Raw genomic sequence first — 22,827 nt, forward strand, 5'->3', positions numbered from 1 at the left:
ATGAATGAATAGGAATAATGACGAATGAATGAATGAATACGAATGAGTGAATGAATAAATAAATACGAATGAATGAATCAATAAATACGAATGAATGAATGAATACGAATAATGAACGAATGAATACGAATGAATGAATGAATCCAAATGAGCGAATGAATAAATAAATGCGAATGAATGAATCAATAAATACGAACGAAGCGCTTAGTACAGTGCTAAGTGCTTAGTCCAGTGCTAAGCGCTTAGTCCAGTGCTCTGCACATAGTAAGCGCTCAATAAATACGATTGATTGATTGAATGAATGAATGAATACGAATAATGAATGAATGAATGAATACAAATGAGTGAACGAATAAATAAATGCGAATGAATGAATCAACAAATACGAAGGAATGAATACGAATAATGAATGAATGAATACGAATAATGAACGAATGAATACGAATGAATGAATGAATCCGAATGAGCGAACGAATACATAAATGCGAATGAATGAATCAATAAATACGAATGAATTCGAATGAATGAATAAACACGAGCGAGTGAACGAACGAATGAACGAATGAGCATAACGGCTCCCGGCCTCGGCGAAAATGGCGGCCGACTCTCGCGAGATCGCCGTCGGGGGACGGAGGAGGAGGAGGCAAGAATGGGCGGGGCGCGCTCTTCTCGCGAGAGGGGAGACGGCCGTGGGGGGGAGGGGGGGGCGCGCGCGCCGCGCCTGCGCCGTGCGGGGTCCGGCGGCCGTCGGGGGCGGGCGCGCGCGCCGCTCCCGCGCCTGCGCCGTGCGGGGTCCGCGGTGGTCCGTCGTCAGTCGGCGGCCGGCCGCGTGTGGGGCGGGGACGGTGGCCGATGGTGGGCCTGGGCTCGGTCCGGCGGCCCGGCCGGCTGCCGCCCGCGCTGCTGCTGGGGCTGCTGGGCGCCGTGGCCGTGCTGGCCTTCAACTACTGGAGCGTGTGGGCCCGGCACGGGGCGCTGCGCGCGCAGCTGTCCGCCCTGCAGGCCCGGGCCCAGCGCGGCGAGGCGGCCCGCGCCCGCCTGGACAGGCGCAACGCCGACCTGCTGCTCCTCGTCGACTCGCACAAGAAGCGGCTCGAGCGGCAGGACGCCGACTGCGGCCGTCTGGCCGCCCAGCTCCGCGACCGACAGGGGCACGGCCGCACCTGCGACCACGACAAGGTCAGGCCCGGCGCCCGCCGACGCCTACGTACTGAGCGCCCCCCCCCCGCGCGCGCGCGAGAGAGAGAGACGCCTACTTGCTGAGCGCCCCGCGCGCCCGCCCGGAGCGGCGCGGCTGAATGAGTGCATGCGAACGACCACATGATCAATCATCTTACCTCATCATCTATCGTATTTACTGAGCGCTTACCGTGTGCAGAGCACTGTGCTAAGCGCTTGGGAAGTGCAGATTGGCAACATCATCATCATCAATCGTATTTATTGAGCGCTTACTCTGTGCGGAGCACTGGACTGAGCACTTGGGAAGTACAAGTTGGCAACGTATAGAGACAGTCGCTACCCAACATCATCATCATCATCATCAATCGTATTTATTGAGCGCTTACTATGTGCAGAGCACTGTGCCAAGCGCTTGGGAAGTCCAAATTGGCAACATCATCATCATCAATCGTATTTATTGAGCGCTTACTCTGTGCAGAGCACTGGACTAAGCGCTTGGGAAGTCCAAATTGGCAACATCATCATCATCAATCGTATTTATTGAGCGCTTACTGTGTGCAGAGCACTGTGCTAAGCGCTTGGGAAGTCCAAATTGGCAACATATAGAGACAGTCCCTACCCAGCAGTGGGCTCACAGTCTAAAAGGGGGAGTCGGAGAACGAAACCAAACCTACTCACAAAATAAAATAAATAGAATAGATATGTACAAGTAAAATGGAGTAATAAATCTGTACATACATATATACAGGTGCTGTGGGGAAGGGAAGGAGGTCGCCCGACCGACGCGGCTGAATGAATGAATGCGAATGACTACATAATCAATCATCTTACCTCATCATCAGTCGTATTTACTGAGCGCTTACTATGTGCAGAGCACTGTGCTAAGCGCTTGGGAAGTACAAATTGGCAACATATAGAGACAGTCCCTACCCAGCATCATCATCATCATCAATCCTATTGAGCGCTTACTATGTGCAGAGCACTGGGCTAAGCGCTTGGGAAGTCCAAGTTGGCAACATATAGAGACAGTCCCTACCCACCGGTGGGCTCACAGTCTAAAAGGGGGAGACGGAGAACAAAACCAAACCTACTCACAAAATAAAATAAATAGAATAGATAGGTACATGTAAAATAAATAAATAAATAGAGTAATAAATATGTACAAACGTATGTACACATATATACAGGTGCTGTGGGGAAGGGAAGGAGGTCGCCCGACCTACGCGGCTGAATGAATGAATGCATAATCAATCATCTTAACTCGTCGTCAATCGTATTTATTGAGCGCTTACTATGTGCAGAGCACTGGACTAAGCGCTTGGGAACTCCAAATTGGCAACATCTAGAGACAGTCCCTACCCAACATCATCACCATCATCATCAATCGTATTTATTGAGCGCTTACTATGTGCAGAGCACTGGACTAAGCGCTTGGGAAGTACAAATTGGCAACATATATAGAGACGGTCCCTACCCAAAAGTGGGCTCACAGTCTAAAAGGGGGAGACGGAGAACAAAACCAAACAGACTCACAAAATAAAATAAATAGAATAGATATGTACAAGGAAAATAAATAAGTAAATAGAGTAATAAATATGTATAAACATATATACATATATACAGGTGCTGTGGAGAAGGGAAGGAGGTCGCCCGACCGACGCGGCTGAATGAATGAATGCGAATGACTACATAATCAATCATCTTACCTCATCATCAGTCGTATTTATTGAGCGCTTACAATGTGCAGAGCGCTGGACTAAGCGCTTGGGAAGTACAAATTGGCAACATATATAGAGACAGTCCCTACCCAACGGTGGGCTCACAGTCTAAAAGGGGGAGACAGAGAACAAAACCAAACATGCTCACAAAATAAAATAAATAGAATAGATATGTACAAGTAAAATAAATCAATAGAGTAATAAATCTGTACAAACATATATACAGGTGCTGTGGGGAAGGGAAGGAGGTCGCCCCGCCGCTCTGCGCGCAGTAAGCGCCCGACCGACGCGGCTGAATGAATGAATGCGAATGACTAAATAATCAATCATCTTACCTCATCATCAGTCGTATTTACTGAGCACTTACTATGTGCAGAGCACTGGACTAAGCGCTTGGGAAGTACAAATTGGCAACATATAGAGACAGTCCCTACCCAACAGCGGGCTCACAGTCTAAAAGTCTACCTCCTTCCCTTCCCCACAGCACCTGGATATATGTTTGTACATATTTATTACTCTATTTATTTACTTGTACGTATCTAGTCTATTTATTTTATTTTGTTAGTAGGTTTGGTTTTGTTCTCTGTCTCCCCCTTTTAGACCGTGAGCCCGCTGTTGGGCAGGGACTGTCTCTAGATGTTGCCAATTTGGACGTCCCAAGCGCTTAGTACAGTGCTCTGCGCACAGTAAGCGCTCAATAAATACGATTGATGATGATGATGATTCCTGGGCGTTTGCATTTCTGCTCCTGTGTGTTGTACAGGCCGTCGGTGGCTCTAACTCTGTCAGCTCTGTGCAGGCTCTCCTTGGCTATCGATCAATCAGTTGATGGTATTTATTGAGCACTCACTGTGTATTCCGAGCCTCAGTTACCTTGTCTGTAAAATGGGGATTAAGCCCGTGAGCCCCATGTGGGGCAGGGACTGCGGCCAACCTGATTAGCTCGTTTCCACCCCGACGCTGGCACATAGGAAGCAGTTAACAAATAACCACAGTCATCTTTACTCTCTTTATATTTATTTTACTTGTACCTATCTATTCTATTTCTTTTAGTTTGTTAGTGTGTTTGGTTTTGTTCTCTGTCTCCCCTTTTCAGACTGGGAGCCCACTGTTGGGTAGGGACTGTCTCTATATGTTGCCAATTTGGACTTCCCAAGCGCTCAGTACAGTGCTCTGCACACAGTAAGCGCCCAATAAGTACGGTTGATGATGATGATGATGATGATTGAGCGCTTACTGTGTGCAGAGCACTGGACTGAGCGCTTGGGAAGTACGAGTTGGCAACATAGAAATACGACTGAATGAATGAGTGGATGCGAATGAATAAATGAATGCGACTGAAGGAATGAAGACATGAATAAATGGATGCGAATAAATACGACAATGAATGGATGGATACGAATGCGTGAATGTGAATGAATGAATGCGAATGAATAAATAAATACGACTGAATGAAGGAATGAATATGAGTGAATAAATGAATACGAATGACTAAATAATCAATCAAGGTCAGACCCGCCGCCCGTGCACAGTAAGCGCTCAATCAACGCGATTGAATGAATGAATGAATACGGATGAATGAATGAATACAAATGAATAAATAAGTATGGATGAATGAATGAATATGAATACGAATGAATGAATGCAAATGAATAAATGAATACGAATGAATAAATGAATATGAATGAATGAATACCTAAATACGATAGAATCATCATCAATCGTATTTATTGAGCGCTTACTATGTGCAGAGCACTGTACTATGTGCTTGAATGAATGAATATGAATGAATAAATGCGAATGAATAAATGCGACTGAATGAATGAATAAATGCATACGAGTGAATGAATGAATAAATATGAGTGAATACGAATGAATAAGTAAATACAATTGAATGAATGAACGAATGAATACGACTGACTGAATGAATGAATACGAATGAATAAATACGACTGAATCAATGAATAAATATGAGTGAATGAATGAGTGAATACGAATGAATAAATAAATACGACTGAAGGAATGAATATGAATGAATACGAATGAATAATAGATACGAATGAATGAATACGAATGAATGAATAAATACAAATGAATAAATAAGTATGAAGGAATATGAATGAATGAATAAATGAATACGAATGAATCAATCAATCAATCATATTTACTGAGCACTTACTGTGTGCAGAGCACTGTACTAAGCACTTGGGAAGTCCAAGTTGGCAACATATAGAGACGATCCCTACCCGACAGTGGGCTCACGGTCTTGAATGAATAAATACGAATGAATGAATGAATACAAATGAATGAATATGAATGAATGAGTACGAATGAATGAATCAATCAATCAATCGTATTTATTGAGTGCTTACTGTGTACAGAGCACTGGACTAAGCGCTTGGAAAGGACAATATAGCGATGAAGAGAGGCAACCCCTGCCCACACCGGGCTTACAGTCTGGGGCCGTTGGGGGGGAGACAGACATGGAAACAAGAGCCATCGATGTAAATAAATTGAATTATGGAGATCAATCAATCGTATTTATTGAGTGCTTACTGTGTGCAGACCACTGTACTGGGTGCCTGGAAGGGCCCCAACAAACAGCCACTGTGTGGAGATATGACATAAGTGCTGTGGGATGGGGAGAGGGAGAGAGTTGAGGTGACGTGGAAGGGAAGAGGAGCCAAGGAAAAGGGGGCTTAGTCTGGGAAGGCCTCCTGGAGGGGGCTTTGAAGGGGGGAAGAGTGATTGACGGATTTGAGTCAGTCACTCAATCCTGTTTATTGAGCGCTTACGCTGTGCAGACCAGTGTACTGAGTGCCTGGGAGGGCCCCAACAAACAGCCACCTTCCCCGCGCCCAGCGAGCATACACCGTAGAGGCGGATCCCCACCTTGGATCAGTGGACAGAAGACCCAGGGTCAATCAATCAATCAATCAATTGTATTTATTGAGCGCTTACTGTGTGCAGAGCACTGTGCTAAGCGCTTGGGAAGTACAAGTTGGCAACAGGATCGGCTCAGGATGCGGATGGAGGGTCGCCCTCAATCCGTCAGTCCATCCGTTCAGGCGGCTTTAATGAGTGCTCACTTTACTGAGCACTTGGGAATAGAATAAATACTCTATTTTATTTGTTCATTTTTATATCATTAACATGTTTGGTTTTGGTTCTCTGTCTCCCCCTTCTAGACTGTGAGCTTGCTGTTGGGTAGGGATCGTCTCTAGATGTTGCCAACTTGGACTTCCCAAGCGCTTAGTACAGTGCTCTGCACACAGTAAGCGCTCAAAAATACGATTGAATGAATGAATGAATAAATACTGTTACTGCTGCTGCTACTACTATTACTGTGTTATTACTCTATTTTATTTGTACATACTTATTCTATTTATTTTATTTCGTTAATATGTTTTGTTTTGGTTCTCTGTCTCCCCCTTCTAGACTGTGAGCCCGCTGTTGGGTAGGGATCGTCTCTAGATGTTGCCAACTTGGACTTCCCAAGCGCTTAGTACAGTGCTCTGCACACAGTAAGCGCTCAAAAATACGATTGAATGAATGAATGAATAAATACTGTTACTGCTGCTGCTACTACTATTACTGTGTTATTACTCTATTTTATTTGTACATACTTATTCTATTTATTTTATTTCGTTAATATGTTTTGTTTTGGTTCTCTGTCTCCCCCTTCTAGACTGTGAGCCCGCTGTTGGGTAGGGATCGTCTCTAGATGTTGCCAACTTGGACTTCCCAAGCGCTTAGTACAGTGCTCTGCACACAGTAAGCGCTCAAAAATACGATTGAATGAATGAATGAATAAATACTGTTACTGCTGCTGCTACTACTATTACTGTGTTATTACTCTATTTTATTTGTACATACTTATTCTATTTATTTTATTTCGTTAATATGTTTTGTTTTGGTTCTCTGTCTCCCCCTTCTAGACTGTGAGCCCGCTGTTGGGTAGGGATCGTCTCTAGATGTTGCCAACTTGGACTTCCCAAGCGCTTAGTACAGTGCTCTGCACACAGTAAGCGCTCAAAAATACGATTGAATGAATGAATGAATAAATACTGTTACTGCTGCTGCTACTACTATTACTGTGTTATTACTCTATTTTATTTGTACATACTTATTCTATTTATTTTATTTCGTTAATATGTTTTGTTTTGGTTCTCTGTCTCCCCCTTCTAGACTGTGAGCCCGCTGTTGGGTAGGGATCGTCTCTAGATGTTGCCAACTTGGACTTCCCAAGCGCTTAGTACAGTGCTCTGCACACAGTAAGCGCTCAAAAATACGATTGAATGAATGAATGAATAAATACTGTTACTGCTGCTGCTACTACTATTACTGTGTTATTACTCTATTTTATTTGTACATACTTATTCTATTTATTTTATTTCGTTAATATGTTTTGTTTTGGTTCTCTGTCTCCCCCTTCTAGACTGTGAGCCCGCTGTTGGGTAGGGATCGTCTCTAGATGTTGCCAACTTGGACTTCCCAAGCGCTTAGTACAGTGCTCTGCACACAGTAAGCGCTCAAAAATACGATTGAATGAATGAATGAATAAATACTGTTACTGCTGCTGCTACTACTATTACTGTGTTATTACTCTATTTTATTTGTACATACTTATTCTATTTATTTTATTTCGTTAATATGTTTTGTTTTGGTTCTCTGTCTCCCCCTTCTAGACTGTGAGCCCGCTGTTGGGTAGGGATCGTCTCTAGATGTTGCCAACTTGGACTTCCCAAGCGCTTAGTACAGTGCTCTGCACACAGTAAGCGCTCAAAAATACGATTGAATGAATGAATGAATAAATACTGTTACTGCTGCTGCTACTACTATTACTGTGTTATTACTCTATTTTATTTGTACATACTTATTCTATTTATTTTATTTCGTTAATATGTTTTGTTTTGGTTCTCTGTCTCCCCCTTCTAGACTGTGAGCCCGCTGTTGGGTAGGGATCGTCTCTAGATGTTGCCAACTTGGACTTCCCAAGCGCTTAGTACAGTGCTCTGCACACAGTAAGCGCTCAAAAATACGATTGAATGAATGAATGAATAAATACTGTTACTGCTGCTGCTACTACTATTACTGTGTTATTACTCTATTTTATTTGTACATACTTATTCTATTTATTTTATTTCGTTAATATGTTTTGTTTTGGTTCTCTGTCTCCCCCTTCTAGACTGTGAGCCCGCTGTTGGGTAGGGATCGTCTCTAGATGTTGCCAACTTGGACTTCCCAAGCGCTTAGTACAGTGCTCTGCACACAGTAAGCGCTCAAAAATACGATTGAATGAATGAATGAATAAATACTGTTACTGCTGCTGCTACTACTATTACTGTGTTATTACTCTATTTTATTTGTACATACTTATTCTATTTATTTTATTTCGTTAATATGTTTTGTTTTGGTTCTCTGTCTCCCCCTTCTAGACTGTGAGCCCGCTGTTGGGTAGGGATCGTCTCTAGATGTTGCCAACTTGGACTTCCCAAGCGCTTAGTACAGTGCTCTGCACACAGTAAGCGCTCAAAAATACGATTGAATGAATGAATAAATAAGTACTGTTACTGCTGCTGCTACTACTATTACTATATTATTACTCTATTTTATTTGTACATATTTATTCTATTTATTTTATTCTGTTAATATGTTTTGTTTTGTTCTCTGTCTCCCCCTTCTAGACTGTGAGCCCACTGTTGGGTAGGGATCAGCTCTAGATGTTGCCAACTTGGACTTCCCAAGCACTTAGTCCAGTGCTCTGCACACAGTAAGCGCTCAATAAATGCGATTGAATGAATGAATAAATACTGTTACTGCTGCTGCTACTACTATTACTGTTATTACTCTATTTTATTTGTACATATTTATTCTATTTTATTTCGTTAATATGTTTTGTTTTGGTTCTCTGTCTCCCCCTTCCAGTCTGTGGGCCCACTGTTGGGTAGGGATTGGCTCTAGATGTTGCCAACTTGGACTTCCCAAGCGCTTAGTCCAGTGCTCTGCACACAGTAAGCGCTCAATAAATACGATTGAATGAATGAATGAATCATGCTTCCTTCCATCAGATAATGTGTGTTCCAAAATAATAACAGTACTTCTTGGGGGGAAGAGGTTGTGGGTTCCAATCCCGGCTCTGCCACTTCTCAGCTGTGTGACTTTGGGTGAGTCACTTAACTTCTCTGTGCCAAAGTTCCCTGTTCTGTAAAATGGGGATTAAGACTGTGAGCCCCACGTGGGACAACCTTGATTACCTTGTCTCCCCCCAGTGTATCCTGTATATATGTATATATGTTTGTACGTATTTATTACTCTATTCATTTTATTTGTACATATTCGGTTTATTTTGTTAGTATGTTTTGTTTTGTTGTCTGTCTCCCCTTTCTAGACCGTGAGCCCGCTGTTGGGTAGGGACCGTCTCTCTGTGTTGCCAACTTGGACTTCCCAAGCACTTAGTACAGTGCTCTGCACACAGTAAGCGCTCAATAAATACGATTGAATGAATGAATGCTTAGAACAGTGCTTGGCACATAGTAAGTGCTTATCAAATACCAACATTATTATTATTATTCTGAAGCACTGACTTGTACTCTCACAAGCGCTTAGTACAGTGCTCTGCACATCGTAACTGCTCGGTAAATATGACTGACTGAACACTACGTGCCAAGCACTGTTCTAAGTGCTGGGCTAGGTCCCCTTTTGGGTAGGGACCGTCTCTATATGTTGCCAACTTGTACTTCCCAAGCGCTTAGTACAGTGCTCTGCACACAGTAAGCGCTCAGTAAATATGATTGAATGAATGAACGAATCCCCGTTGATCAGGTTGGACACCATTTGATGTAAGAGGTTGTAAAAGTTGACTGGGCTGGCAGTTTTCAGTCATTCGGTGGCATTTATTGCACTCCTACTGCATATATAGAGTAATCAAGTAATTCATTCATTCAGTCATATTTATTGAGCGCTTACTGTGTGCAGAGCACTGTACTAAGCGCTTGGGAAGTACAAGTTGGCGACATATTAGAGACGGTTCCTACCCAACAGCGGGCTCACAGTCTAGAAGGGGGAGACAGACAACACAACAAAACATGTGGTCAGGTGCCAAGTCATCAGAATAAATAGAATTAAAGCTAAGTGCACATCGTTAACAAAATAAATAGAATAGCAAATACGTACAAGTAAAATAAATAGAGTAATAAATCTGTGCAAACTGTAATGAGCATTTGACAGAGGACAATAGATTTCATCTGGCGCTTAGTAAGGTGCCTGGCACGGACTAAGTGCTTAACAAATACCATAATTATTGTTATCATTAGACTTGATTTTTGCTATCAAGGAGCTTTCAGTCTGGCAGGGGAGAAAGATACTAAAATAAATCCCAGGTAGGAGAAAGCAGTAGACTACTGTATTGACTATACAATACAGGCAATTGACTGCTGACTATACAATATACTGTATTGTATATATTTATTACTCTACTTATTTATTTATTTTACTTGTACATATCTATTCTATTTATTTTATTCTGTTAATATGTTTGGTTTTGTTCTCTGTCTCCCCCTTCTAGACTGTGAGCCCACTGTTGGGTAGGGACCGTCTCTAGATGTTGCCAACTTGGACTTCCCAAGCGTTTAGTTCAGTGCTCTGCACACAGTAAGTGCTCAATAAATACGATTGAATACAAACTGTAATGAGCATTTGCCAGAGGACAACAGATTTCATCCGGCGCTTAGTACAGTGCCTGGCACATAGTAAGTGCTTAACCAATGCCATAATTATTATTATTATTAGACTTGATTTTTTCTCTCAAGGAGCTTTCAGTCTGGCAGGGGAGAAAGATACCAAAATAAATCCCAGGTAGGAGAAAGCAATAGACTACTGTATTGACTATACAATACAGTCAATTGTATAGTCAATTGACTATTGACTATACAATATACTGTATTATATATATTTATTACTCTGTTTTACTTGTACATAATCTATTTATTTTATTCTGTTAATATGTTTTGTTTTGTTCTCTGTCTCCCCCTTCTAGACTGTGAGCCCACTGTTGGGTAGGGACCGTCTCTAGATGTTGCCAACTTGGACTTCCCAAGGGCTTCGTACAGTACTCTGCACTGTATCTGAGTCGGCTGTATTAATTGAGCACTTACTGTGTGGTCATGGGTTCAGATCCCGCCAACTGTCATCTGGGTGACTTTGGGCGAGCCCCCTTTTTCCTCCCTCCTCCCCATCCACAAATAAATATTTATTTAGTTTACTTGTACATATCTATTCTCTTTATTTTATTTTGGTAATATGTTTGGTTTGGTTCCCTGTCTCCCCCTTCTAGACTGTGAGCGCGCTGTTGGTTAGGGACTGTCTCTATATGTTGCCAACCTGGACTTCCCAAGCGCTTAGTCCAGTGCTGTGCACACAGTAAGCGCTCAATAAATACGGTTGATTGATTGGGAGAGTACGGCGTAACAGAGTTGATGATGATGGTAGTTGTTAAGCGCTTACTGGTTGTCAGTCACTGGGGTAGATGCAAGTTAATCATCATCAATCGTATTTATTGAGCGCTTACTGTGTGCAGAGCACTGTACTAAGCGCTTAGCACTGTACTAACTTCGTTCATTCAATCGTATTTATTGAGCGCTTACTGTGTGCAGAGCACTGTACTAAGCGCTTGGAAAGGACAAGTTGGCCACATATAGAGACGGTCAGTCAGGTTGTCCCTGTCCCACGTGGGGCTCCCAGTCGTCATCCCCATTTTGCACATGAGGTGACTGTGAGGCCCAGTGAAGGGACTTGCCCAAGTTCTCACATTCATTCAATAGTGTTTGAGCGCCTACCGTGTGCAAAGTACTGTACTAAGCGTTTGGGAGAGTACAATGGGACTGTCTCTCTATGTTGCCAATTTGGACTTCCCAAGCGCTTAGTACAGTGCTCTGCACATAGTAAGCACTCAATAAATACGATTGATGATGATGATTTATTTATTTTATTTGTACATATCTATTCTATTTATTTTTAGACTTTAGACTATTTTTAGTCCCCTTTTAGACTGTGAGCCCACTGTTGGGTAGGGACTGTCTCTATGTTGCCAATTGGTACTTCCCAAGCGCCTAGTGCAGTGCTCTGCGCATAGTAAGCGCTCAATAAATACGATTGATGATGATTTATTTATTTTATTTGTACATATCTATTCTATTTATTTTTAGACTTTAGACTATTTTTAGTCCCCTTTTAGACCGTGAGCCCACCGTTGGGTAGGGACTGTCTCTCTATGTTGCCAATTTGGACTTCCCAAGCGCTTAGTACAGTGCTCTGCACATAGTAGGCGCTCAATAAATACGATTGATGATGATGATTTATTTATTTGTACATATCTTTTCTATTTCTTTTTAGACTTCAGACTGTTTTTAGTCCCCTTTTAGACTGTGAGCCCACTGTTGGGTAGGGACTGTCTCTGTATGTTGCCAATTTGTACTTCCCAAGCGCTTAGTTCAGTGCTCTGCACATAGTAAGCGCTCAATAAATACGATTGATGATGATGATGATGATGAATAGAGAGAGGAACCTTTTTGCATCTACTAAATCAGCAGTCGTCGGTGTGTATTAATGCACACCGAGCCGGGGTTAACCTGGCCAGGTAGAATTTGCGCAGTAAACGTTTACCTTTTGTTTCAGGTCAAGTTGCAGAACAATATATCGTACCAGATGGCAGACATCCATCGTCTAAAAGGTGAGGCGGTTCGCAAAGGATGAGCTAAAGGATGACTTCCCCCCGTAAAGAACGCGAATCTCTTCCTCCTGCGAGGTCTGCTGTTAGTCTCTCTGACTCGGGAGCAGCTCTGCGCGGTCAGTCTCCCGCTGAAATTTCTCGGCCGGCCCGAGCGTCCGATCAATCAATCGATTGATTGATCGGACGCTCGGGCCGGCCGAGAAATTTCAGCGGGAGACTGAGCAGCTCTGCGTGGTCAGTCTCCCGCCGAAGTTTCTCGGCCGGCCCGAGCGTCCGATGCGGAAACCGTCGACGGATTCGACTGGTCTCTCAGCCTGCAGACAATGGGAGGTTTCAGACGACCGTCTTGGGAGTCTGCTGGGGGTGAGGGGGTGGCAACACCGGAGTTGCTCCGCTCAAGGAATACTTGTCTGGGTTCGGGCAGGCGGTTGGCCGGATTTCGGAAACCACCGTTCAGGCATTGGGAGCTTCTGGCAAACGAGCCTCCTAGTCAGAGGTCCCGGGACAACCTAGGCGGTCAGTCGTAGTTATCAATCAATCAATCAATCAATTGTATTTATTGAGCACTTACTATGTGCAGAGCGCTGTACTAAGCGCTTGGGAAGTACAAATTGGCAACAGCATCATCATCAATCGTATTTATTGAGCGCTTACTATGTGCAGAGCACTGTACTAAGCGCTTGGGAAGTACAAATTGGCAACATCTAGAGACAGTCCCTACCCAACAGTGGGCTCACAGTCTAAAAGGGGGAGACAGAGAACAAAACCAAACATACTAACAAAAGAAAATAAATAGAATAGATATGTACAAGTAAAATAAATAAATAAATAGAGTAATAAATCTGTACAAACATATATGCATATATACAGGTGCTGTGGGGAAGGGAAGGAGGTAAGATGGGGATGGAGAGGGGGAGAGGAAGGAAGAGGCTCAGTCTGGGAAGGCCTCTTGGAGGAGGTGAGCTCTCAGCAGGGCCTTGAAGGGAGGAAGAGAGCTAGCTTGGCGGATGGGCAGAGGGAAGGCATTCCGGGCCCGGGGGATGACGTGGGCGGGGGGTCGATGGAGGGACAGGCATGAGCGAGGTACGGTGAGGAGATTAGCGGCGGAGGAGCGGAGGGTGCGGGCTGGGCTGGAGAAGGAGAGAAGGGAGGGGAGGTAGGAGGGGGCGAGGGGATGGACAGCCTGGAAGCCCAGGGTGAGGAGTTTCTGCCTTATCGAGCGCTTAATGTGTGCAGAGCACTGAACTAAGTGCCTGGGAGAGGACAAGGCCACAATATAGCAGACACACACATACAGCGAGCTCACCGTCTAGAGTGTAGCCCTTCGAGAGGGGAGCTTGGGCCCAGCGAGGTAGCAGGGTGGGGGTCTCCCACCCTACGTGTCCTCCTCGCCCCTCTGGCTCTCTTTTGGATGGCCAAAGCTGCGGATGACAGACAGACACGAAGAATATTTCCCAAAGGTGACCTTTGGCCAGCAGAAGGAGGATTGCAAGGGAAGGAGAAGATACCAACACTAAATAGGAGAGGAAATGGATTAGATATCAAAATTCAACCCTCGCTAAGTCTTTCTCGAGAATTTACCACCTGCTTGGCCCTCACTCAAAGGGTCTGAAAATAGTCCCGGGGGGACGGATGGGTCAGCCAGCAACTGACTTGGCAGGTAGGGTGAGCAGCCCTGATCCTGTGGCCAACTGTAATTCTAGTATTAATTAATCAATGATATTTACTGAGCACGTTGTGCAGAGCATTGTGCTAAGCATTGGGAGAGTACAACGGAATTAGCAGAAACGTTCCCTGCCTGTTTCAGGGAATGCCTGCACTCTTCCAGGCATTTAGTACAGTGCTTGGCACACAGTAGACCCTTGGTAAATGCTGTTGATTGATTTGACTGTTGCAATCTCAACAATAATAATAATAATAATTAAAGTGTTTACTATGTGCTAGGCACTGTACTAAGCACTGGAGTGGGTACACGTAAATCGGGTTGGACACAGTCCCTGTCCCGCATAGGGCTCACCGTCTTAATCCCCATTTTACAGAGGAGGGAACTGAGGCCCGGAGAAGTGAAGTGACTTCCCCAAGGCCACACAGCACACAAGTGGCAGAGCCGGGATACGAACCCGTGACCTTCTGACGCCCCGTGCTCTATCCATTTCGCCATGCTGCTCAGTCGGTCAGCGGTATTTGAGCACTTATTGCCTGCAGAGCACTGTAATAAGTGGTTGAGAGTTGCAGTATAACAGAGTTGGTAGGCACGGTCCCTGCCTTGATGGAGCTCAGAGCCTAGAGAGAGAGAGACAAGCATTAAATTAAATTTCAGATGTTGTATTCGAGCACTTACTGTCTGCAGAGCACTGTAATAAGTGGTTGGGAGTTGCAGTATAACAGAGTTGGTAGGCACGGTCCCTGCCTTGATGGAGCTCAGAGCCTAGAAAGAGAGGGAGACAAACATTAAATTAAATTTCAGATGTATTTGAGCACTTATTGTCTGCAGAGCACTGTAATAAGTGCTTGGGAGTTGCACTACAACAGAGTTGGTAGGCACGGTCCCTGCCTTGATGGAGCTCAGAGCCTAGAGAGAGAGAGACAAACATTAAATTAAATTTCAGGTGTTGTATTTGAGCACTTATTGTCTGCAGAGCATTGTAATAAGTGCTTGGGAGTTGCAGTATAACAGAGTTGGTAGGCATGGTCCCTGCCTTGATGGAGCTCAGAGCCTAGAGAGAGAGAGACAAACATTAAATTAAGTTTCATTTGTTGTATTCGAGCACTTACTGTCTGCAGAGCACTATAATAAGTGCTTGGGAGTTGCAGTATAACAGAGTTGGTAGGCATGGTCCCTGCCTTGATGGAGCTCAGAGCCTAGAGAGAGAGAGACAAGCATTAAATTAAATTTCAGATGTTGTATTCGAGCACTTACTGTCTGCAGAGCACTGTAATAAGTGGTTGGGAGTTGCAGTATAACAGAGTTGGTAGGCACGGTCCCTGCCTTGATGGAGCTCAGAGCCTAGAAAGAGAGGGAGACAAACATTAAATTAAATTTCAGATGTATTTGAGCACTTACTGTCTGCAGAGCACTGTAATAAGTGCTTGGGAGTTGCACTATAACAGAGTTGGTAGGCACGGTCCCTGCCTTGATGGAGCTCAGAGCCTAGAGAGAGAGAGACAAACATTAAGTTAAATTTCAGATGTTGTATTTGATCACTTATTGTCTGCAGAGCACTGTAATAAGTGCTTGGGAGTTGCAGTATAACAGAGTTGGTAGGCACGGTCCCTGCCTTGATGGAACTCAGAGCCTCGAGAGAGATAGAGACAAACATTAAATTAAATTTCAGATGTATTTGAGCACTTATTGTCTGCAGAGCACTGTAATAAGTGCTTGGGAGTTGCAGTATAACGGAGTTGGTAGGCACGGTCCCTGCCTTGATGGAGCTCAGAGCCTAGAGAGAGACAAACATTAAATTAAATTTCAGATGTTGTATTTGAGCACTTATTGTCTGCAGAGCACTGTAATAAGTGCTTGGGAGTTGCAGTATAACAGAGTTGGTAGGCACGGTCCCTGCCTTGATGGAGCTCAGAGCCTAGAGAGAGAGAGACAAGCATTAAATTAAATTTCAGATGTTGTATTCGAGCACTTACTGTCTGCAGAGCACTGTAATAAGTGCTTGGGAGTTGCAGTATAACAGAGTTGGTAGGCACGGTCCCTGCCTTGATGGAGCTCAGAGCCTAGGGAGAAAGAGACAAACATTAAATTAAATTTCAGATGTACTTGAGCACTTACTGTCTGCAGAGCACTGTAATAAGTGCTTGGGAGTTGCAGTATAACAGAGTTGGTAGGCATGGTCCCTGCCTTGAGAGCCTAGAGAGAGAGAGAGAGAGACAAACATTAAATTTCAGCTGTTATACATCAGTGCTAAGGGGCTGAGAGCTCCGCCCCACCCGCCTACCATCAACCCATCCCGGGGTGATGCCGGCGAATCAGTCCCCCACCGTTGGGACAATTTGGCCCAAACTCCCCTGACCGGAGCTCCCGGCAAGGCACTTGAAGTAGCTGGGGCCAGAGGGGAAGACGGGGCCGGAGTTGAAAGGAGCACTGGAAGCTGGTTCAGCCGGGTTAGGTGATGTTCCTCTGTTCCCTGAGCTCCCCAGGCGCTGTGAGTCAAAGCTCACTTCCTCATTTGTTCCAGAGTAGAAACGTCCTGCTGTCTTCGGGGGACTCGGACCCTTGGGATGGAGGTTGGGTGATCTCTATTTGTACTTCCCAAGAGCTCAGGACGGTGCTCCGCACGCAGTAAGCGCTCGATAAATATGATTGAATGAATGAATGAATGATCCAGTAACGAAGGCCCCCCACCCACCCAGCCCTGGTTCTCTTCTGCTAGCCCGGATTGCCATTCCCGGAAGGATGAGAAAATGGCCCGAGCCTGGGCTCGGCCCGGGGACTAAAGACTCAGAAATTTAGGAGTCCGGGGGCCAGAGTGCCATCAGGCCCAGCATCCTGCTCCGTGGAGTGGGAGTCCAGCTCTGTGGACCAATCAACCAACCTTGACTGAGCGCTTACTGCGTGCAGAGCCGTTGAGGTAGTACAGTGTAACGGAGTTGGAAGATCTGCTCCCTGCCCACGAGGAGCTTACAGTCTAGAGGCGGAGACGGGCGTTAAAGTAGATTACGGGCACGTACATAAGTGTTAAAGGGCTGAGGGTGGGGTGAGTAATCCCGGCTCTGCCACTTGTCTGCTGCTGTGCTTCAGTTAGCTCCTTGGTAAAATGGGGATTAAGACCGTGAGCCCCCCTGTGGGACAGGGATGGTGTCTAATAATTAATAATAATAATAATGATGGCATGTGTTAAGCGCTTACTATGTGCCAAGCACTATTCTAAGCACTGGAATAGATACAAGGTAATCAGGTTGTCCCACATGGGGCTCACAGTCTTAATCCCCATTTCATTCATTCAGTCGTATTTATTGAGCGCTTACTGTGTGCAGAGCACTGGACTAAGCGCTTGGGAAGTCCCAGTTGGCAACATATAGAGATGGTCCCGACCCAGCAGTGGGCTCCCAGTCTAGAACGGGGAGACAGACAACAAAACAAAACATATTAACAAAATAAAATAAATAGAATAGTAAATCTGTACAAGTAAAATAGAGTAATAAATTTGTACAAACATATATACAGGTGCTGTGGGGAGGGGAAGGAGGTAAGGCGGGGGGGAGGGGGAGAGGAAGGAGGGGACTGAGTGTGGGAAGGCCTCCTGGAGGAGGTGAGCTCTCAGTAGGGCTTTGAAGGGAGGAAGAGAGCTCGCTTGGTGGATGGGCAGAGGGATTGGGGGCATTCCAGGCCCCGGGGGAGGACGTGGGCCGGGGGTCGACGGCGGGACGGGCGAGAACGAGGCCCGGTGAGGAGGTGAGCGGCGGCAGAGGAGCGGAGGGTGCGGGCTGGGCTGGAGAAGGACAGAAGGGAGGGGAGGTAGGAGGGGGCCAGGGGATGGACAGCCTTGAAACCCAGGGTGAGGAGTTTCTGCCTGACGTGTAGGTTGATTGGTAGCCACTGGAGATTTTTGAGGAGGGCAGTAACATGCCCATTTCACAGATGAGGTATCTGAGGCACAGAGAAGTGGAGTGACTTGCCCCAAGTCACACAGCTGACAAGTGGCAGAGCCGGGATTAGAGCCCGTGACCTCCGACTCCCAAGCCCGAGCTCTTTCCACTGAGCCACACTGCTTCTTTGTATCTACCCCAGCACTTAGTGCAGTGCCTGGCCTGTAGTAAGTGCTTAAATTCTATTAAAAAATAATAATAAAGGGTACAGATCCAACTTCAGGGGTTTCCTCTCCCCTTCCCCATCCCGTCCGCCTTACCTCCTTTCCCTCCCCACAGCACCTGTATATATGTATGTATGTTTGTACGTATTTATTACTCTATTTTATTTGTACCTATTCTATTTATTTTATTTTGTTAATATGTTTTGTTCTCTGTCTCCCCCTTCTAGACCGTGAGCCCACTGTTGGGTAGGGACCGTCTCTAGATGTTGCCAACTTGGACTTCCCAAGCGCTTAGTACAGTGCTCTGCACACAGTAAGCGCTCAGGAAATACGATTGAATGAATGAATGACACAGAAAGGAAAGGGAGTAGGGGAAATGAGGGATCAGTCAGGGAAGACCTCTTGGAGGAGGTGTGATTTTAATAAGGCTTTGCAGGTGCGGAGAGTGGCGGCCTGTCGGATATGAAGGAGTAGGGAATTCCAGGCTAGGAGCAGGGAGTGTGCAAGGGATCGGCAGGGAGGTGGATGAAATAGAGGAACAGTTAGGTTGGCGTAAGAGGAGCTAAGAGCATTTTTCCTGGGATGCGATAGGAAATCAGCGAGGGGAAGTAGGAACAGGCAAGGTGATCGAGGGCTTCCAATCCAGTGATACGGAATTTTGGTTTGATGTGGATCCTTCTTGTGTTCCTCCTCCCCCTTCCCTTCCTTTTCCTCCTCCTCCTCCTCTCCCCACTGCTGGAAGAACCCCCCAGTAGGACCTGCTAAATTTAAAAACACACTTCACGATGCCTTTATGTGCCATAAAAGTCACTTATCCGCTGCGCTAATTGTAAGCGTTTGTCTTCTGAAGAGGAGGGGAAGAGTAATTGGGAAACACGGAGTATTCCCGCGGGGACGTGCGGAAACCGGGCCGAATTTCTCACCGGGAAGCACTGTGCTCTTGTTCCGTTTCCCCGGGCCAGAACAACTTGCCGAGCTGCGCCAGGAGTTCCTCCGCCAAGAGGACCAGCTTCACGACTTCAAGAAGAACAATACTTACCTCGGGAGGAGGCTGGAGTACGAGAGGTATTTTCATTCAGTTCATTCAGCCGTATTTACTGAGCGCTCACGGTGTGCCAAGCGCCGGACTAAGCACGTGGGAGAGCATGCTACAACAATAAACACACACGTTCCCTGTGCACAGCGTGTACTGCGGTCACAGATCATCATCATCAATCGTATTTATTGAGCGCTTACTATGTGCAGAGCACTGTACTAAGCGCTTGGGAAGTCCAAATTGGCAACATATAGAGACAGTCCCTACCCAACAGTGGGCTCACAGTCTAAAAGGGGGAGACAGAGAACAAAACCAAACATACTAACAAAATAAAATAAATAGAATAGATATGTACAAATAAAATGAATAAATAAATAAATAGAGTAAAAAATATGGACAGATGCCTCTCCCGGGCTCGGTCGGCTTTGCCTCCTCTCCTCCTCTGGCCTCATGCTGCTTCCTCGGCGTGGCTCGGTGGAAAGAGGACGGGCTTGGGAGTCGAAGGTCAAGGGTTCGAATCCCGGCTCCGCCACTTGTCTGCCTTGTGACCTTAACTTCTCTGTGCCTCAGTTACCTCATCTGTAAAATGGGGATGAAGACTGATAGCCCCACGTGGGACAACCTGATCACCTTGTATCCCCCCAGCGCTTTGCACATAGTAAGCGCTTAACAAATGCCATCAGACTCCAAAGCCCGGGCTCTATCTGCTGAGCCACGGATGCGTTCTCAAAAGCGTTTCCTAGTGAGAAAGGGGCGACGGGGTAAATCCCAAGGCCCCAAACTTAAAAACCCCCTTCTAAAAGGGGGTTCGCAGATCAAGATGTTGATCCCAAGCACTTAGTACAGTGCTCAGCACACAGTAAGCGCTCAATAGATAATAATAATAATGATAATTGATAATGAATAATGAATGAAATGATAATAATGATGGCATACATACAATTGAATGAATGAATGAATAAGTACTGTAACTGCTGCTGCTACTACTATTACTATGTTATTACTCTATTTTATTTGTTCATATTTATTCTATTTATTTTATTTCATTAATATGTTTTGTTTTGGTTCTCTGTCTCCCCCTTCTAGACTGTGAGCCCGCTGTTGGGTAGGGATCGTCCCTAGATGTTGCTGACTTGGACTTCCCAAGCGCTTAGTCCAGTGCTCTGCACACAGTAAGCGCTCAATAAATACGATTGAATGAATGAATGAATGAATAAGTACTGTTACTGCTGCTGCTACTACTATTACTGTTAGTACTCTATTTTATTTGTACATATTTATTCTTTTTATTTTATTTTGTTAATAGGTTATGTTCTGGTTCTCTGTCTCCCCCTTCTAGACTGTGAGCCCACTGTTGGGTAGGGACCGTCTCTAGATGTTGCCAACTTGGACTTCCCAAGCGCTTAGTACAGTGCTCTGCACACAAGCGCGCAATAAATACGATTGAATGAATGAATGAATGAATCGTCATTATTATTATTATTTTCCTCTCCGTGCTCTCTGGCTTCACTTCCCTCAGCCTCCTGGGCCTCTGGTCCGTGCCCTGCCCCCGTCCCCTTCTTTTTTTTTTTTTTTAATGGTATTTGTTAAGCGCTTATTATGGGCCAGGCTCTTTATTAAGTGCTGGGGTAGGTATGTGATAATTAATTTGGACACAGTCCCTGTCCCAAGTGTGGCTCACAGGGTGAGCTTTCTCCCCCTCATCCCGCTCTCCATCCCCCCAATCTTACCTCCTTCCCTTCCCCACAGCACCTGTATATATGTATATATGTTTGTACATATTTATTACTCTATTTATTTTACTTGTACATATCTATTCTATTTATTTTATTTTGTTAGTATGTTTGGTTTTGTTGTCTGTCTCCCCCTTTTAGACTGTGAGCCCACTGTTGGGTAGGGACCGTCTCTATATGTTGCCAACTTGGACTTCCCAAGCGCTTAGTACAGTGCTCTGCACACAGTAAGCGCTCAATAAATACGATTGATGATGATGATCTCCTTCCTCTTCTCACTCCTCATTTCCTCCTCCTCCCAGAAGAACCCTCCTGCTGCCATGTGGCACAGGCCGGGCACGTTGGCGCCGACATCGCGTGCCCCCGTGTGCTCCCCAGGCTGCCCAGATGAGAAGCAGGGTGGCCTAGTGGGTAGAGCACAAGATTGGGAGTCCGATTCCGGCTCAACCACTTGTCTGCTGTGTGATCTTGGGCAGGTCACTTGATTTCTCTGTGCCTCCGTTCACTCGTTGTAATAATAACGATGATGGCATTTATTAAGCGCTTACTATGTGCCAAGCACCGTTCTAAGAGCTGGGGAGGCTACAAGGTGATCAGGTGGTCCCACAAGGGGGCTCACGGTCTTCATCTCCATTTTACAGATGAGGTCGCTGAGGCGCAGAGAAGGGAAGCAGCTTGCCCAAAGTCACACAGCTGACAAGTGGCGGGGCCGGGATTTGAACCCGTTTCCTCTGACTCCAAAGCCCGGTCTCTGGATTGTATTCTTCCAAGCGCTTAGTACAGTGCTCTGCACAAAGCAAGCACTCAATAAATGCGATTGAAGGAATGAATGAAAAGATTAAGACTGTGAGCCCCATGTGGGACGGGGACTGTGTCCAATGTGATTATCTCATATCTACCCAAGCACATGGAAAAGTGCCTGGCACATAGTAAGTGCTTAACAAATACTGCTATTATTATTATTATTATTATTATTATTATTATTCTGGCTGATTTCAGGCAGACCCACTTGCAGGGTATGGACCCAAGCAGCCCCTGGCCTTTCCCCAACTTGTGTGCCATCGCCTCCCCTCCCTTCGCTTCTAACTTCTAGACTGTGAGCCCGCTGTTGGGTAAGGACCGTCTCTATATTGTTGCCAACTTGTACTTCCCAAGCGCTTAGTCCAGTGCTCTGCACACAGTAAGAGCTCAATAAATACGATTGAATGAATGAATGATTTTCTATTTATTCTGATGACACCTGTCCACATGTTTTATTTTGTTGTCTCCCCCTTCTAGACTGTGAGCCCGCCGTTGGGTAGGGACCGTCTCTAGATGTTGCCAACTTGGACTTCCCAAGCGCTTAGTACGTGCTCTGCACACAGTAAGCGCTCAATAAATACGATTGAATGAATGAATGAATGAATGAACGAACTTCTCTCCTGCCTCCTGGGGATTGGAGGGGTTTGGTTTCTCTTGTGAGACCCCCCTAACTTGACTTGGCTACCAGCCCCAGTCCTTCCTGTAGTCCCAAACCACCCTCTGTGGCCCACTCTGGGGCCACCAGACTTGGGGGGGGGGTACGTCCTTCTTCGTTTTCCTCAACCTCCCTTTCGCGGTCACTCAGTCAATCAGCCAGTGGCATTTATTGAGCGCTTACTGTATGCAGAGTACTGTACTAAGGGCTTGG

The 22,827-nt window shown here is 45.5% G+C and overlaps 1 protein-coding gene across 2 annotated transcripts in view; it reads left to right on the top strand.

Annotated features, from left to right (window-relative positions):
* Positions 1-816: 816 nt before the first annotated feature.
* Positions 817-22,827, top strand: part of GOLM2 (golgi membrane protein 2) — a 54,048-nt gene continuing 32,037 nt past the window's right edge. For both annotated transcript variants that reach the window (XM_038750121.1, XM_038750122.1), the window contains exons 1-3: positions 817-1,179; positions 12,573-12,627; positions 19,352-19,454. In XM_038750121.1, the coding sequence (XP_038606049.1) occupies positions 853-1,179; positions 12,573-12,627; positions 19,352-19,454 (485 nt within the window). In that variant the 5' untranslated portion in view covers positions 817-852. The remainder of the gene's footprint in view (positions 1,180-12,572; positions 12,628-19,351; positions 19,455-22,827) is intronic.

The sequence above is a fragment of the Tachyglossus aculeatus genome, chromosome 8 (assembly GCF_015852505.1).
Source record: "Tachyglossus aculeatus isolate mTacAcu1 chromosome 8, mTacAcu1.pri, whole genome shotgun sequence".
Taxonomy (NCBI): domain Eukaryota; kingdom Metazoa; phylum Chordata; class Mammalia; order Monotremata; family Tachyglossidae; genus Tachyglossus; species Tachyglossus aculeatus.